We start from the raw sequence: 19,685 nt of genomic DNA, 5'->3' as shown, positions 1-19,685 counted from the left end.
TTCCAGGACAAACAAAAACTAAAGGAATTTGCAAACATGAAACCAGCCCTACAAGAAATATTGAAAGGGGTCCTCTAAGCAAAGAGAGAGCCAAAAGTAACATAGACCAGAAAGGAACACAGACAATATACAGTAACAGTCACTTTACAGGCAATACAATGGCACTAAATTCCTATCTTTCAATAGTTACCCTGAATGTAAATGGGCTAAATGCCCCAATCAAAAGACACAGGCTATCAGATTGGATTAAAAAACAAGACCCATCGATATGCTGTCTGTAAGAGACTCATTTTAGACCCAAAGACACCCCCAGATTGAAAGTGAGGGGGTGGAAAACCATTTACCATGCTAATGGACACCAGAAGAAAGGTGCGGTGGCAATCCTTATATCAGACAAATTAGATTTTAAACCAAAGACTGTAAAATAAGAGATGAGGGAGGACACTATATTCTACTTAGAGGGTCTATTCAACAAGAAAATCTAACAATTATAAATATCTATGCCCCTAACATGGGAGCTGCCAATTATATAAGTCAATTAATAATAAAATCAAAGAAACACATCAACAACAATATAATAAGAGTGGGGAACTTTAACACCCCCCTCACTGAAATGGACAGATCATCTAAGCAAAAGATCAACAAGGAAATAAAGACTTTAAATGACACACTGGACCAAATGGACTTCACAGACATATTCAGAACATTCCATCCCAAAGCAACGGAATACACATTCTTCTCTAGTGCCCATGGAACATTCTCCAGAATAGATCATATCCTAGGTCACAAATCAGGTCTCAACTGGTACCAAAAGATTGGGATCATTCCCTGCCTATTTTCAGACCACAATGCTTTGAAACCAGAACTCAATCACAAGAGGAAAGTCGGAAAGAACTCAAGTACATAGAGGCTAAAGAGCATCCTACTAAAGAATGAATGGGTCAACCAGGAAATTAAAGAAGAATTAAAAAAATTCATGGAAACCAATGAAAATGAAAACACAACTGTTCAAAATCTTTGGGATGCAGCAAAGGCAGTCCTAAGAGGAAAGTATATAGCAATACAAGCCTTTCTCAAGAAACAAGAAAGGTCTCAAATACACAACCTAACCCTACACCTAAAGGAGCTGGAGAAAGAACAGCAAATAAAGCCTAAACCCAGCAGGAGAAGAGAAATCATAAAGATCAGAGCCGAAATCAATGAAATAGAAACTAAAAGAACAGTAGAACAGATCAACGAAACTAGGAGCTGGTTCTTTGAAAGAATTAACAAGATTGATAAACCCCTGGCCAGACTTATCAAAAAGAAAACAGAAATGACCCAAATAAATAAAATCATGAATGAAAGAGGAGAGATCACAACCAACACCAAAGAAATACAAAGAATTATAAGAATATCATTCTCAATGGGGAGAAACTGAGAGCTTTCCCCCTAAGGTCAGGAACACGGCAGCGACGTCCTCTATCACCACTGCTATTCAACATAGTATTAGAAGTCCTAGCCACAGCAATCAGACAACAAAAAGAAATAAAAGGCATCCAAATTGGCAAAGAAGAAGTCAAACTCTTACTCTTTGCAGATGATATGATACTTTATGTGGAAAACCCCAAAGACTCCACCCCAAAACTGCTAGAACTCATACAGGAATTCAGTAAAGTGGCAGGATATAAAATCAATGCACAGAAATCAGTGGCATTCCTATACACCAACAAGACAGAAGAAAGAGAAATTAAGGAGTTGATCCCATTTACAATTGCACCGAAAACCATAAGATACCTAGGCATAAATCTAACCAAAGAGGCAAAGGATCTGTACTTAGAAAACTATAAAATACTCTTGAAAGAAATTGAGGAAGACACAAAGAAATGGAAAAACATTCCATGCTCATGGATTGGAAGAACAAATATTGTGAAGATGTCAATACTACCTAGAGCAATCTACACATTCAATGCAATCCCTATCAAAATACCATCAACTTCAAAGAAATGCAACAAATAATCCTAAAATTTGTATGGAACCAGAAAAGGCCCCAAATAGCCAGAGGAATGTTGAAAAAGAAAAGCAAAGCTGGTGGCATCACAATTCCGGACTTCCAGCTCTATTACAAAGCTGTCATCATCAAGACAGTATGGTACTGGCACAAAAACTGACACATAGATCAATGGAACAGAATAGAGAGCCCAGTAATGGACCCTCAACTCTATGGTCAACTAATCTTCAACAAAGCAGGAAAGAATGTCCAATGGAAAAAAGACAGTCTCTTCAACAAATGGTGTTGGGGAAAATTGGACAGCTACATGCAGAAGAATGAAACTGGACCATTTCCTTACAGCATACACAAAAATAGACTCAAAGTGGATGAAAGACCTAACTGTGAGACAGGAGTCCATCAAAATCCTAGAGGAGAACACAAGCAGCAACCTCTTCGACCTCAGCCACAGCAACTTCTTCCCAGAAATATCGCCAAAGGCAAGGGAAGCAAGGGCAAAAATGAACTATTGGGACTTCATCAAGATAAAAAGCTTTTGCAAAGCAAAGGAAACAGTCAACAAAACCAAAAGACAACTGACAGAATGGGAGAAAATATTTGCAAATGACATATCAGATAAAGGGCTAGTAACCAAAATCTATAAAGAACTTATCAAACTCAACAGCCAAAGAACAAATAATCCAATCAAGAAATGAGCAGAAGACACGAACAGACATTTTTCCCAAGAAGACATCCAAATGGCCAACAGACACATGAAAAAGTGCTCCACATCGCTCAGCATCAGGGAAATCCAAATCAAAACGTCAATGAGATACCACCTCACACCAGTCAGAATGGCTAAAATTAACAAGTCAGGAAATGATAGATGTTGGCGGGGATGCGGAGAAAGGGGAACCCTCCTACACTGTTGGTGGGAATGCAAGCTGGTGCAGCCACTCTGGAAAACAGTATGGAGATTCCTCAAAAAGTTGAAAATAGAGCTACCCTAAGACCCAGCAATTGCACTACTGAGTATTTACCCCAAAGATACAAATGTAGTGATCCAAAGGGGCACCTGTACCCCAATGTTTATAGCAGCAATGTCTACAATAGCTAAACTATGGAAAGAGCCCAGATGTCCATCAACAGATGAATGGATAAAGAAGATGTGGTGTGTATATATATATATATATATATATATATATACACACACACACACACACCATGGATTATGCAGCCATCAAAAAAAAAAATGAAATCTTGCCATTTGCAGCGACGTGGATGGAACTAGAGGGTATTATGCCAAGCGAAATAAATCAATCAGAGAAAGACATATATCATATGATCTCACTGATATGAGGAACTCTTAATCTCAGGAAACAAACTGAGGGTTGCTGGGTGGTGAGGGGTGAGAGGGATAGGGTGGCTGGGTGATAGACATTGTGGAGGGTATGTGTTATGGTGAGCGTTGTGAATTGTGTAAGATTGATGAATCACAGACCCGTACCTCTGAAACAAATAATACTTTATATTTAAAAAAAAAAAAAAGAGAGAGAGAGAAGATAGTAGGAAGGGAAAAATGAAGGAGACGAACCATGAGAGACTATGGACTCTAAGAAACAAACTCAGGGTTCTAGAGGGGAGGGGGTTGGAGGGATGGTTTAGCCTAGTGATGGGTATTAAAAAGGGCACATATTGAATGGAACACTGGGTGTTATACGCAAACAATGAATCATGGAACACTACATCAATAACCAATGATGTAATGTATGGTGATTAACATAATAAAATAAAATAAAAAAAAAATGGATTGAACGCTTGTATGTAAAACCTGAAACCACAAAACTTCCAGAAGAAAATACAGGCAGTAAGGTCCCTGATGTCCATCTTGGCAAGGATTTTCTTTGGATCTAACACCAAAAGCAAAGGCCAAAAAAGCAAAAATAAGTAAGTGGGACAATATCGAACTAATAAGCTTCTGCATAGCAACGGAAATCATTAACAAAATGAAAGACAACCCTCTGAATGGGAGAAACTATATGCAAATCATATACCTGATAAGGGGTTAATATCCAAGATATATAATGAACCCCTATAATTCAACAGTAAAAGCGAACAATACAACCAGAAAAGGGGCCAAAGATGTAAATAGACCTATTTTTCCAAAGACATATAGATGGCCATTGGTACATAAAAAGATGTTCAACACCACTAATCATCAGGGAAATACAAATCAAAACCACCTCACACCTGTTACAATGACTGTTATCAGAAAGACAAGAAATAACAAGTGTTGGCAAGGATGTAGAGAAAAGAGAATTCTTGTGCACTGCTGGTGGGAATGCAAATCAGTGCAGCCACGGATTGAAAACAGTATGGAGGTTCCTCAAAAAATTAAAAATAGAACTATCATATGATCCAGCAATTCCTCTTCTAGGTATTTATTCAAAGAAAATGAGAACACTAACTTGAAAAGATACATGCACCCATCCCTATGTTCACTGCAGCATTATTTACTATAGCCATGATATGGTAACAACCTAAGTGTCAATTCAGTGGATGAATGAATTGATAAAGAAAATGTCAAGCACACACACACACACACACACACAGAATATTATTAGCCATAAAAGAAAATGAAATCTTGCCATTTGTGACAACATGGATGGACAGTGATGGCGTTATGTTAAGTGAAATAAGCCAGACAGAGATGGACAAATACTGCATAGTATCATTTATATGTGAAATCTAAAACAACCTCATAGATATGGAGAGCAAATTAATGGTTGCCAGAGGTGGGGATGGGTTGGCAGAAGAAATGGGTGAAGGGGGTCAAAATGTCTCAGTTCTATTTTCTAATATAGTAAATACAGATAAATATAACCTACATAAATAAAAGCTCTTTAGGGGCCTTGATAATTAAGAGTATAAGAAGGACCCCGAGACCAAAATATGTGTGAACCACTCGGTTAGAATATAACTGAAAAGAAACAGTGAGGAAAGTATAGCCATGGACTATATAGGTATGGCTCTCTAGTAGCCTACCAGATTATTCCTTCTAAAATGACCTCTGGCCACTAGGAATGATCATTCAACCTGTTATAAATTCATATATATTGTCTAGTCTATATTATCCTATTTTATCCATGGGGATGTCAAAAGGAAATTGTCAAATGCTTTGGTACAGCATTGCACTAGTTCAGGAATCAGCATATCGTGTTCTGTAAAGGGCAAGAAAGTAATCATTTGAGGCTTTTTAAGACAGGTGGCTTCTATTTCAACTACTCAACTCTGCTTTTACAGTTCAAAAGCAGCCATAGACAGTAATGAATGGGCATGGCTGTGTTCCAATAAAACGTTTTTTACAGACAGGCTGGGAACTAGATTTGACCCATAGGCTGTAGTTTGCTGACCCCTTGCACCAGTTTACCAGAAATCTAGAAACACCACTGAAAATAAAAGACTTCCGCTTAACATACACTTCTACTGAATCTGTGACTATTAGTAATCACTGTTTTGTGAATAATAATAATAAAAAAAACCTTTAAACTATTCCACTAACTATGGTACATAAGGATTAAATAAAAGAAGAAAACATTTAACATGATCATCCACATTACAAACAATGGCAATGCTATACTTGAGAGGAAAAGAAAGTTACCTCTGTATCAACTTTTCGGGATATCTCTGGAATCTGCCACTGATTTGAAGATGCAGCAGGATTCTGGTTTACACATTCTGGCTTTCTCATAGACTGCCACTGTTTCTGGTTACTCTCTGGAACCTTTGGTTCTTGATGTTCCTTAGTTTCTGAAATTGCATTTGTGGTTATTATCAATAAAAGGAGAGAATATTTGATAATAACAAGATTAAATCTGAACTACAGAACATGTTACAAACTGTATTAGCACTTTGCTCTTAAAAAACAAAACAAAACAAAAAAAGGAAACTAAAAACTTTAAGCCAGCTGCTGACAATTTGTTTTTAGCAAATCAATTTTACTTAGGTGCCACAGCCATCTTCCTAAGTTGCTACCTAGAGCTTTATCAGAAGCCATTCTGAATTTAAGTACTTCTGGTCTTCACCAGCAAACACCGAACAAATAAGTAAAAATTTAAAAATATATATACCTCATAAGGTCTTGCTAATAGAGAAAAGCTAATCCACTACTTTTCATAGACCTCTAGTTTTTTACCAAAAATTTTACCTTAAACTAGACTGACTGTATCTTATTTTCTTAATGGTCTCTGAACAAAAGAGCCTCAACAATATATTTACTCTCCTATGATTATCAATATTCATTCCTACCATAATAAATGCAAAAATCCTAAACAAATATTTGTAACTGATATACAAAAGGGATAATGATGACCAAGTTGTTTATTCCTAAATACAAAGTTTGATTAACTTTTAAAATCAATTTAATTTGCCATAACACAACAGAGAAGAAAAATATATGATCAACTCAAATGCAGAAAAAGCATTTGATAAAATTCAACACTCAGTCACAAAAAAAAAAACCTAACAGTACTCTGAGTATAAAGTAAAATTCACTGTTCTGATATTTGATAAACAATAGCCACAAAAATCTACAGCAATTATCATAAAAGGGTAAAATATTGAAAGCTTCCCTCTACAACAGGGAATGAGTTAAGATCGGCACCTATCATCCTTTCTATTCATCTATTCATCATCCATTCTATTCATCATGGTGTTAAGTGCAATACAGCAAGAAAAAAAAAAGGTTAAAAGAATTAGAAGGAAAAAAATGTTATTTTCAAACAGCATGAAAGAATCCATAGAAAAATATTAGAATTATTCTGTAAATTTAGCAAACATCACTGTATTTAAGATCAATAACTAAAACCAGTTATATTTTTATATACCAACAACAAGAAGTAGACGATAAAAAATTTAAAAAATTTAAAAAAAAAGATCCTATTCATCACAGCATCAAAAATATGTCAGATATCTAGGAATAACTATAGCAAAAGATAAGAAAAGTCTCAACACAGAAAATGATTCTCAATAACATTTTAAATACTACTTAAATGAATGAAGGGATATGCCAGGTTAGTGGAGGAGAAAACTTACCTGTTAAGATGTCAACCTGTCCTGTTAGGATCTCAGTCAAAATCCCATTTTTTACAAAATAGATTCTAACATTTATACAGAAACCCTAAAGCCCTAAATAGCTGATATAGCCTCAAAGATGAATGAAGTTGGAAGATTTTACAACTGACAGATATACTTATTGCAGTAATTAAGAACCCAGGCACAAAGACAGATAAAAAGAACTATGAAACAAAGAATCCAAAACCAAACATCACACATAGGATCATCTAATTTATAATTTTCTGAGGGAAAAGAGGGTCTTTTCAATAAATGATGCTGGACCGACTGGATATCTACATGGGGAAAAAAACCAACAGAATCTTGATACTTCATCTTACATATACATAAATATTAATTTCAGATAGAATATAAATCTAAATGTGAAAGGCAAGATGATAAATCATTTAAAATATATGGAAATATCATTATAGGAACAGATTTGTTTAAAGACAGGAAACACCACATAGGAAAAGACTGATAAATTAAAATGCACAATATTTAAGAATTCTTTTCCTAAAAAGTCTTCACTACATAATGGGAAAAGTTACTTGTAACACATCTATCCAACAAAGGATATGTATCTAGATGATATAAATATCTCCTAGGAATCAATGAGAAAAAAAAAGAAAACCCCAATAGAAAAATTGGCCAGAGATTCAAACAAGAACTTCACAAGAGGATATCCAAATGGCCAATAAACATAGAAAAAGATGTTCAACATCGTAAGCTATCAGAGAAGCACAAATTAAAACCACAATGAGCTATCTATCACTTAGCAGCATCCAAATGTCTAAAATTAAAAACCAACAATAAAACAATTGGGACTAATATGGAGCAAGAGCAAACTACTGCTGGTCAAAAGTACAACCATTCTAGAAAACTGTTTGGCACTATCCGCCACAGTTGAACATATGCACATCCTGTGATCCTACAACCCCACTCTTCGAATACACTCAGAAGAAATGTGTATGACTACAATGCTATTTTTTTTTTTTTTAAGATTTTATTTATTTGAGAGAGAACGAGCACAAGCAGGGGGAGCGGCAGGCAGAGGGAGAAGCAGGCTCCCCACTGAGCAAGGAGCCAACATGTGACTTGATCCGAGGACCCCAGGATCATGACCTGAGCCAAAGGCAGACACTTAACCGACTGAGCCAGCCAGGTGCTCCTGAAATGCTATTTCACTGGGTTATATACTCTTATGATTTGGGCAGTTTTGTGACTGGAAGTTTTACTATATAATAAAGTATTACTGGCACTGTGTAGGTAGGTACTCAACAGGCTTTTATTGAAAAACATTAAATTAGGTGTCAGATTAGTACTATTAACAAGCATATTTGGTAAAAATGATTTTTCAACAATACCAATTTATAACAGATGCCATGAAAATCTCCTCCAAATACTAGAAATAGGAATCTATTCTGAGTCAAAATAATGGCAAAAGAAGACTATTCTAGGACAATTAACAGTCCCAGTTTGTTAGGGACTGAGGGTAAGATGATTTATGGAACTTCCAGGGCTAACACCAGGAAAGTCTCAGTTTGGAAACCAAAGAGTCTCGGCAAGCCTAGTTTGTCCCAGTTTTCCTCCTCAGTCCAGTTAATGAAAAAAATACAGTCAATCTGTCAACCTGTTTGGGCAAGAATCATCCAATTCGTGATCTTGCTCAAAAATCGTTATTGGTACTCTGATGTTTACAAAAAAAATTTTAAGCCTGGTGTTTAGTCTACCTAGTCTTATCTCCCACTTTTACATGACCTGTTATAGTTTTTTCACGTAACTAGACTGTCTTTGGTTCCAAAATGTTTTATTCTTTTGCTTTTGCTATTCTCTCCATCTGAAATACTCTATCACTGCTATTTCTTCCTATTTAAACCCAAACAGTTCTTCATGTTTCTTTGCCTCCCCAAAACATTTTCTTATTTATCCTAAACCAATTGGTTCTTCAGGTTTCTCCCGCCTCTGAATTCTTAGTATTTTATTTATGTGGTTCTCATAACACTCTCTAAACTCTACACAGCATTATATTTATCAGTCTCTCTTCCATGCTGGATGGCAATCTCCTTGGGACCCTGTCTCATTCATTTATATACCCTTAGAAAATTTATCATAGTACTCATATGGTGGAAAATCAAATGTTTGATAAAAGAGAAAAGAGAACTGTCCTATAGGCAATACAGCTTCTGTTTTTTCCAGAAATATTTGTCAAGCCAACTGAGAAATCTAACTCAGCCCCATTGTACTTTCCCTCCACTCTTCTTTCTAGGCACCTTGTAGGCAAATAAACTTCTGTTGCTACAGAATTCAATATTTTTTCATACATTCTATTTAATTCAACTGACACCAAGATAAAGGGATATAGATACAGTCTTACATTGTAATTCTTAGATGTCTGGTCAACTTCCACAAGCAACAAAGTGGTGTTCTTTCTTTTTTTAGGATTTTATTTATTTATTTATCTGAGAGAGAGAGAGAGAGAGTACGCACAAGCAAGGGGAGGGAGAAGCAGGCTCCCTGCAGAGCAGGAAGCCCATGCAGGACTCAATCCCAGGACCCTGGGATCATGATCTGAGCCAAAGGCAGGCGCTTAACCGACTGAGCCACCCAGGCGTCCCTAAAGTGGTATTCTTAATTAAGGAAGCTTATCTTGTTTCTCTTACCTTCTAATTTTGTTAGAAGACCTGATTCCGTTTTATTCTTCAAGGTTACTGAATCAGTAATAAGTTCAGAACTCTTCTCATCTAACATCAGAGGTTCCTTGGAATGGATATTTTGAATAGACTACATAAAAAGAATAAGGTATCAAAAAAATAAAGTCTCATAAACAACAACACTAATTTGTCTTAGTGTTCGAAATACTGAAGTCTCATCTACGTGAAAAGATTGCTAACTAAATTACCTACTATTATCAGATGTAGACTCACAAACTGAGAACAGATTAATTTCTTGAATTATTGACTAGAGCATCGGGAATGTCCATATAACCATATATTTGGGCAATGTGCTTTCAATGGACATAATCAACTGCTAAAATATATTCAATTAAAAAGAGAGATTGAAATTTTTTTTTTTTTTTTAAGATTTTATTTATTTTTTGACAGAGAAAGACGCAGCGAGAGGGAACACAAGCAGGGGGAGTGAGAGAGGGAGAAGCAGGCTTCCTGCCGAGCAGAGAGCCCGATGCGGGGCTTGATTCCACGAACCTGGGATCATGACCTGAGCGGAAGGCAGATGCTTAATGACTGAGCCACCCAGGCGCCCCAAGAGAGATTGAAATTTTGAATCCAACATAAGACATGCCTCATTATTTTGTTACTGTGATTATATTTTATCCCAAAAATAACATTAGTGAAAATTAAGATTTGTGTAAGTCTAAAACAGTAATTATTCTAAATCCAAAAAGTAAACTTTTGATATAATTATGCTTCTATACTCTAAGATAGCTGTGATTAGTTAAAATAAGCATAGACCATGAAAGAGAGGAATCACAAAAAATACAAACTGAAAAGACCCACATTGTGAGTTCAGTGGTTGAACTCAAGTACAATAAGAATAGTATAACCCCTAAAAATCAGTGCATCAGAGACTAATAAAATTGTATCTTTTGAATTTACAAAGACACATCACATTTACCCTCATTTGCTGTATAAGATGCCTTGTCAGATCCTATGATTAAACACACCAAGAAACAAAAATTGGGGGGAATGGCTCCCTAACCTATTCCCAAATCCAGGCCAACTAATCTGCTTAAACATATGCATAATAATTGTTACTTCAAAGTTATCCCAGGAGATCATTGATCATTTTGCTACCACCTCAGTTTTGGAGGAACAGTTTAGGACTTCTGTATCACTTTCCATTAGTAGTCCTGTATCTCTCGGGACTGCAGGAACACCACTGGACCCCTTTCCCAGAAAAAACTTCATGAATCCTGGATCAGGAACCCTTGCTCCATGTAGAGATTTAAAAATTAAAATACCTTTAAATGTCTCAATTCACTGGAATCATTTCCAGTTGATTTAGATCCAGGCACAATCACATCTCGGCGTTCTGATCCAGAGGTCTGTCTATTACCCACAAAACAAAATAGTTTTAATGCTTACCTTGAAATTAATCTTTTCAGTGTGGTTTTTTTTTTTCCATTTTAAAGTTGACTTTTTAGCAAGATGTACACTTAATTGGAAAGATCACTTGAAAAAAAAATTTTTTTTTAAAAATAGCATGATTATAGTACAAATATAACTAAATTAGGAGCTGGGAAATGACAAAAGGGATAGAGGTAAGTAGTACTTCATTATGTATTAAGTAAGAGTTGCAGCTAAGTATAACTGTAGTAAAGGAGAATGGGACAGCAGTATGTAGGTGAAACTACACTTCAGATTGCAAACAGCTTAAGAACTCGAGTATAAGCCTTCCCATGGGCCTCCACAGTGGTTAGCATATAGTCTAACATAACAAGCACCGAGAAAATGGCTGGTTTGTTTTTGTTCTTATTTTTTTATAGTGGGAGAAAGTCTCCTTTATTCTTCAGCTAGGTATTTGAAATGGAGAAGACAAGTCATCTCATAAGATTTTGGACAACCAAAATGCTCTCTTAATATCTATCTTTAGTCAAGCCCTAAGCATGACAGGATTTTAATTAAAGAGGATGTCAACTAAGAACAAGCAGTTGTACTTCTGAAGTTTATTTGCAAAACGATTCTCTGGAATCCAAGGAGCCTTTTCTAATAGAAATAAGAAATCAAGAATGATTAGAGATAAGAACAGAACAGAAAAATTTCCTTAGCTAAGCTGGATTACTAGATTCCCACTTCCTTTAAGGGGATAAACACTCAACTTGAAGGAAGGAGAACACACTGGATGTGATGAACAATATTTTATCTCTACCTGCCCTTCTCCACCTCTTGATACCCTGGGCTCTGAAGCAAATGAGTGAATTCATCATCTTTCCCATTGATAGCAGCTCTTTTCCTTGAACCTGCTAGCAAAGAAATTGTTCCTGCCCCTGCTATGAAGACATTCATACACATGAGGAAGAGATTATTACCAGAGAGGCTATCCATAAGCAAGAAATGTCCAAACAGGAGTTTTTACCCCAGGAACATCTGCATAAACTTTTAATATTGACCTAGTATTTTTTCTGCTGTGTTTCCTAATTTGTTAATCATTCAATTTCTTTTTTTAAGATTTTATTTTTAAGTAATCTCTACACCCAACATGGGGCTCATACTCACAACCCTAAGATCAAGAGTCACATGTTCCAGCAACTGAGCCAGCCAGGCACTCCCATTCCTTTAATTTTTAATGAGTGAAAAAGTAAAATAAAGTCATTCCTTTCTTCCTAATAGCATTTAGAGACTCGGTAACCTTTAATACTAAATAAAAATTTAATCAAAATTACTATTAGGCAATAAAAGACTTTGTGACCATTCTGTCACCAATCTTTAAGTATTGAAAACAAAAAATTAAAATTCAAACATACCTTTTTGTAAAACTTGGTACAACTGAACCATCTGTCTTCCCATAATCCGGGCTACTTAGAAGGTTAACTGGGACTCTTCCAAATGGGCATGACTAAAAATGTTTTGAAAGATTAAGTAACCAACTAGGAAATAAACATATACCTCACTGCTATCACTTTAATCAAGGTAGATTAAAAATAACTTACTCGTTTAGCTTTGTTTGTTTGTTTCAAGGGATTTCGATGACCTATCTCTGCATCTTGAGGGGGCATGTTCTCTCTATACAGAAAGAAAATACCCCAATTTTTAAAAGAATAATATTAACATATGTATTTCTATTAATTGCTAATGTTATTACCATAACATTAAAATACATATGCAGGTGTATAAATAATGTAAATACATGATGAACATTTAAAAAACAGATTTAGTTTCCTTACCCATACAAAAACCTGGCTTTCGTAGTTTGTCCTCTGGAATCACAACTGATGTTCCTATTCTGTAAGTGTCCAAGTGAACTGGGGAATGATTCTTGAGCAGTCAATACTGTAGATGTTGTAAACATTTTTAAATTGTAATTAAATTCATAAAGATATAAGGAATACACAAAAAAAGTAATCTCAGAAATAAGAATATTTAAAAAGATAATTTATGGTAAACACTTGTCCTCAAATAAGATATGCAGACATGAAGATGTTATGAAGATAATCCTCTAACTATACTTCACAACTGATTCATGACATACCTGTTTCCCCAGAATAAAGGCACCCCTAATCTCTTGCTTAGATTGTTTTTAATGTGTTACTAATGAGTTTGATTAGGGGAAAAAAAAATTCCAAAAGGGTTAATAAATATTTTGTTACTTCTAAAAGTCCTACCTCCTTTACATCTAAAATTTAGATTTTGATCATTCTACAAAGATGGTATTTTCTTTAAAATATTATCCTGGGGACACTTGGGTGGCTTAGTTGGTGAATCGTCTGCCTTCAGCTCAGGTCATGATCCTGGGGTTCTGGGATGGAGCCCTGCTGTTGATAGGCCATAATACTTCAACAAATGTTTTAAGTAAAATGGAGAGAGGGTATTAAAGGTCTGGCCAAACTTACTCTAATAAGCAAGGAGTAATCAATTTTCCTAGGCAAAAAAGGAATGAATTTTTTTTTTAAGTCACCTGACAGTACACAGGATAGATTAGAGATGATTCAGATAACTAGGACTCAGAAATATTATAAATAAGTAAAAGTCCAGGGTTTTCTCCCTCTCCCTCTGCTCCCCCCTTCCCTCCACACCTCACTTGTGCATATGTTTTCTCTCAAATAAATAAAAAATCTCTAAAAATAAATAAAATACTACCCTGTATTCTTTTTTACAGACAATCTACCACAGAAAAGTAGTAGCACACATTAATACATTTACCTAATAAACTCTTCTTTTCCTCCTCTGAAAGCAGCTGCTTCTTTTGAAGGTTCAAATTCCGAATGGCAATTTCCAGCATTTCCAGTGGTACTGCTCCACATTCTACAGCTTTATGAAGAAGTTGTTTACTTTTTTTGAAATTACCTAACAAAGTAAAAAATAAATGTCATTTTAATGCAGTAATCTTCATTCCCCAGATACTTATTCATCAGGACCTAGGGAAAAATTTAAAAGGCTTAGGCAAAAATATTTATTCCAAGATCCAAGATTCATGTACCTTATTTCATAAGCAAATAAAAGCAGTTTCTCTTTTGGTAATAATTCCTGTCAAATAGTTTACTTATTTAATATGTAATTAACATAATTATGCATTAGCTTTATCATCATTGTCCATTTTCAAAAGTAAAAGAAATATAACAAAGCAGTATAAAGTGGGGGTAGCAAAAACCAAATAAAACAGAAACTTAAGGAACTTAGTAAAAGGGAAAACTAAGCCCTAGATGTTACTATAGTCCCAAGAACACCAATCTATTACAGTGCAGTATAATAATTATCATTCATGACAACATTTAGTTATTAAGGTCGACATCTTTTGCTAAAGGGAATTCTCTCTCAAAAGGACTCATATTTTAAAAAGTAATGACAAAGATTAGTCTTTAGCTACCAGACTTAGCTATACTATCCCAAAAATGCAAAATAATTGAGACTACTAAAATTATCTGACTACAAATAAATCATCAAATTTCCTTTCAAATGCAAACTTAATATATTTTGTCTAGAATTTGATTGCTAAATATCAAATGTATACATCATGGATCATATGGAATGTGTTATTAGCATTTATGGGAGCCACTCAGCTATGCTACACACTTGGCACTTCGGATTTAAAAATGATTAAGAGACGGCCTCTGGTTTCTGACAGTTTACAAATTTTAAGAATATAAATCTATCTGATAGTGGCTAAGTATACATTTATTCAGAGTACTGGTATTTCAGGATTTGAGCATTTTAGGGCAGCAAAAGAAAGGCAGGCTTAGATAAGAACTAGTATTAGGGAGCTTAATAAGGTCACAGACCCCTTCGAGAGTCTGATAAAAACTATGGACTGTCTTCCAACACTACAAAAATATACATACACACCAAACTACACATAGGATTTCAGAGATGTGTATATTTCCTGAGAGCCTATTCATAACCTTGTTCAAAATAATCACAATTTTGACCTTGAGGCCACTACTACATCGCAGTGATAAAGGTTATTTCTTTTTTACAGATAACAAAATTTGAGATTTTCAATATTTATATGTTCTAAAGATATAAAATTTATAGTTGCTGTTGATAGGCCATAATACTTCAACAAATGTTTTAAGTAAAATGGAGAGAGGGTATTAAAGGTCTGGCCAAACTTACTCTAATAAGCAAGGAGTAATCAATTTTCCTAGGCAAAAAAGGAATGAATTTTTTTTTAAGTCACCTGACAGTACACAGGATAGATTAGAGATGATTCAGATAACTAGGACTCAGAAATATTATAAATAAGTAAAAGTCCAGGGTTTTCAAACCATTTCCTGAGTTTTCACAATGCTTTTCTCCAACCTCAGTCCTGGGAAATAAACTCCAGTGACTGAGCCCTGCTATGGGCACGATGATGGGGATTCTGGCTGAGCCAAACCAGTTAGTGTTATGTGTATCACTGGTAGTAAATGGGATCAGGGCTGGAGCAGAGGGAAAATTAGGAATGTGGCTAGAGGGCAGACTGAGCATGGATCCAAAAGTCCCAGAAAATGAGAAAAAGAAAAGACAGAATAGGTAGACTAAAAATGTCTGAGGAAGAGATTGCCATGGTTCTATCCAAAAGTCCAAAAAGTCCAGACTATTCAAGAATCAAAAAAAACAAGAAATAAAAGCTTCTACAGCAGTTTGCTTTTCTTTTTAATTAAAAAGGGGGAAGTACCAATTAATGCTATAATTATATTTTGATATATATTTTTGTAGTATGAAACCACAGCATAAGGAAAGTTTATCTAAGTGCTAACTTAAGTATCTGATATCCTTCTACTGCACAAGTATGCAGTGAAAAAGCCACTTTCCTTAGGCATTTCCTGAATCTAATTAATAGCACAAATACGATGTTCATGCTTATTTCCCTGGATTATGCCTTACAAGTAGAAAAGCTAGTATAACAGATATTCTCTGCATTTACACTTTGGTGGCATTCTTCCCCCATATTCTCATCTTATCAACTTCCATGCCTTTCACCTCAAATTTCTACTTCATATGTATGATTTAACATTACAGTCTGAGTTACAGCAGGAAGTTATCTATTACTTAAAATTTGGACTTGACATTTTCAAATTACCTTGTGATAGTTCAAACTGTGCAAAAGATACATGCACAAAAGCAAATTTCTTGCAGTTTGCTCTGGCCATCTGAAAGTAGTCACGGGCATCGTCCGGCTCCTGAATACTGTAATAAAGATTATAGAGTCAAATTTTAAGAAGAAGGACATAGCTACTTAAGTTTGATAACTCCTCATTCAATTTTCCAAGGGACATGGCATGTTTTTCTCTGTTTGTAAAATTAAATACTAATCAGTTAGTTTTTAAAATCTTTTTAGGCAGAGTCCAGAATATGTAACTTTTGTAGAAATATGTACATAGTAAACAGAGTTTACAATACTCACTTGTTAATTATAAACAAAAGGATTTGGTTAAAAAATATTAATTTTCTTATAATTAATCCTGACATGTTTCTTTTATAATGTAGTTATGTGCAATGTGATGTAGTTAATGTAGTTAATAAGTGAATACTTACGCTTTTAATTCAGCAAATCTCACTTGAATTTGAGCAAAACTCTCATTTTGGCCATATTTATCTGGAGGAAGGGCTTCAATTGCTTGACTGTAACGACCAATCAATTTATTTAAAAGAGCTTCATTTAGGGGGACACTGTTTTTCTCTAGTTTGAGCAACAAATTCAACCAGTCCTCTGGGTTGTTTGCCATCATCATAATTTGGTTAACAGTTCCCGAGTTATCTGAATAAGAGGAACAAAATATACCAAAACAAATGCCAAATTGCACTTTCCTTTCAAATTAGTTAATAATTTATATTCTCAGTATAAATGTTCATAAGCTCCTTAAAACACTATAAAACTTTAACAATTCCTATAAATATGAGCAACTTATTTACTGCATGTATGCCTTTATAAGAGTTTATTTTATTCCTAAAGTTACATATTTTGAAGGAAAGAAAAACTTTGGAAATAAGCTCTTTTATAAGTAGCTTTTAAAAGGCCATATGTAGTCTAAGAAAATTTTATGCTCTAGCAACATAATTCTATTTCAGCCCCCTAACTATCCAAAGAAAACCTAAGTCTCTCCCACCACCACTTGTAACAACTGTTAGAAAATTCCTCATCAATGACTTATTCATTAAAAATTTTAAAACTTATTGCCCCATTCCTAACATAACCTTCTTTACAACCTCACCCATGCAACATTATCTCCATATATCTCAAACTTACCTTTAACCCAATTAAAAACAATTTATAAAAGATAAGTAACTGGTATGGTTATTTTCTTCTCCCTGCAAGTTACCCATATTTCTCCATAATTTTCATGTTGTAACTTATTTTTTTTTACTTTCTTTACTGTCAATTGTTTTAAAAGGACAAATTGAATTAATGTCAGTCTCCTGTTCAGGATATTTTAGTCATTACTAAACAATAAATTATTAAATTCAGATTTCCCAAAGAAACTATCATTCCTTCTATCAGTTTCAGTTGCCTTCAAAAAGGGCAAATCTTTGCTTTAACAAACAAAATTACTGTTTCTGCTTTTTACTAAAACATAACATATTCATTACTCTGCTTTTTTATTTTAAATTTAATCTGGCCTGATATTAATTTCATTTTCCATTTTTTTACCTCCCTTCCATTGAGCTCCTAAGAACTTAGTCTGCAAGAGGTCTAAAACCACTGTGTTGGAATGAGAAAAGATGCCGAATAGCCAAAGGAATATTGAAAAAGAAAACCAAAGCTGGTGGCATCACAATTCCGGACTTCAAGCTCTATTACATAACTGTAATCATCAAGACAGTATGGTACTGGCACAAAAAGACACATAGATCAATGGAACAGAATAGAGAGCCCAGAAATGGACCCTCAACTCTATGGTCAACTAATCTTTGACAAAGCAGGAACGAATATCCAGTGGAAAAAAGACAGTCTCTTCAACAAATGATGTTGGGGAAAATTGGACAGCTACATGCAGAAGAATGAAAGGGGACCATTTCCTTACACCATACACAAAAATAGACTCAAAGTGGATGAAAGACCTAAATGTGAGACATGAATCCATCAAAATCCAAGAGAACACAAGCAGCCAACTTCTATGATCTTGGCCACAGCAACTTCTTGCTAGAAGGCAAGGGAAACAAAGGCAAAAATGAACTACTGGGACTTCATCAAGATAAAAAGCTTTTGCACAGCAAAGGAAACAGTCAACAAAACTAAAAGACAACTGACAGAATGAGCATAGATATTTGCAAATATCAGATAAAGGGCTAGTATCCAGTATCTATAAAGAACTTATCCAACTCAACACCCAAAGAACAAATAATCCAATCAAGGAATGGGCAGAAGACATGAACAGACATTTCTCCAAAGAAGACACCCAAATGGCCAACAGACACATGAAAAAATGCTCCACATCACTGGGCATCTGGGAAATACAAATCAAAACCTCAATGAGATACCACCTCACACCAGTCAGAATGGCTAAAATTAACAAGTCAGGAAATGACAGATGTTGGTGAGGATGTAGAGAAAGGGGAACCCTCTTACACTGTTGGTGGGAATGCAAGCTGGTGCAGCTACTCTGGAAAACAGTATGGAGGTTCCTCAAAAAGTTGAAAATAGAGCTACCCTAAGACCCAGCAATTGCACTACTGGTAATTACCCCAGAGATACAAATGTAGTGATCTGAAGGGGCACCTGCACCCCAATGTTTATAGCAGCAATGTCCACAATAGCCTAACTATGGAAAGAGCCCAGATGTCCATCAACAGACGAATGGATAAAGAAGATGTGGTGTATATATATACAATGGAATACTACTCAGCCATCAAAAAAATGAAATCTTGCCATTTGCAATGACCTGATGGAACTAGAGGGTATTATGCTAAGCAAAATAAGTCAATCAGAGAAAGACAATTATCATACAATCTCACTCATAGGTGGAATTTAAGGAAAAAAACGGGATCATAGGGGAAGAGAGGAAAAAATAAAACAAGACAACTCAGGGAGACAAACCATAAGAGACTCTTAATCATAGGAAACAAACTGAGGGTTGCTGGAGAAGGGGGTGGGGAGATGGGGTAACTGGGTGATGGACATTAAGGAGGGCACGTGAAGTACTGAGCACTGGGTGTTACAGAAGACTGATGCATCACTGACCTTTACCTCTGAAACTAATAATACATTATATGTTAATTAATTTAATTTAAATAAAATTTACAAAACAAAAACAGTGTTTGCAAATGAACTCCTCAGGTCTCTGAGTACTCCATTCTCCCTCTACTCAGAACTTAAATTGTGCCTTATTGTGTTAGTATTTATTTGATGCCAAACATATTTCACAGTGCAGTGTAGTGATTACATAAATTTTTGTCACCTAGAAACCATGGTTTTAATCTTTGGATTTCCCTCAATACTTATGATA

The 19,685-nt window shown here is 35.1% G+C and overlaps 1 protein-coding gene across 3 annotated transcripts in view; it reads right to left on the bottom strand.

Moving 5' to 3' along the window:
- The window catches only part of TTK (TTK protein kinase), a 77,985-nt gene that overhangs the window by 22,549 nt on the left and 35,751 nt on the right, over positions 1 to 19,685 (bottom strand). For all 3 annotated transcript variants that reach the window (XM_034990603.1, XM_034990604.1, XM_034990605.1), the window contains exons 3-11: positions 16,777 to 16,999; positions 16,322 to 16,428; positions 13,963 to 14,106; positions 12,987 to 13,092; positions 12,753 to 12,825; positions 12,567 to 12,658; positions 11,064 to 11,151; positions 9,745 to 9,865; positions 5,631 to 5,779 (exon numbers count right to left, since the gene is read on the bottom strand). In XM_034990603.1, coding sequence (XP_034846494.1) covers positions 5,631 to 5,779; positions 9,745 to 9,865; positions 11,064 to 11,151; positions 12,567 to 12,658; positions 12,753 to 12,825; positions 12,987 to 13,092; positions 13,963 to 14,106; positions 16,322 to 16,428; positions 16,777 to 16,999 — 1,103 coding nt within the window. The remainder of the gene's footprint in view (positions 1 to 5,630; positions 5,780 to 9,744; positions 9,866 to 11,063; positions 11,152 to 12,566; positions 12,659 to 12,752; positions 12,826 to 12,986; positions 13,093 to 13,962; positions 14,107 to 16,321; positions 16,429 to 16,776; positions 17,000 to 19,685) is intronic.

Source organism: Mirounga leonina, unplaced genomic scaffold (assembly GCF_011800145.1).
Source record: "Mirounga leonina isolate KUSES-001 unplaced genomic scaffold, KU_Mleo_1.0 Mir_53, whole genome shotgun sequence".
Classification (NCBI taxonomy): domain Eukaryota; kingdom Metazoa; phylum Chordata; class Mammalia; order Carnivora; family Phocidae; genus Mirounga; species Mirounga leonina.
This window is presented reverse-complemented; position numbering and strand designations above follow the sequence as displayed.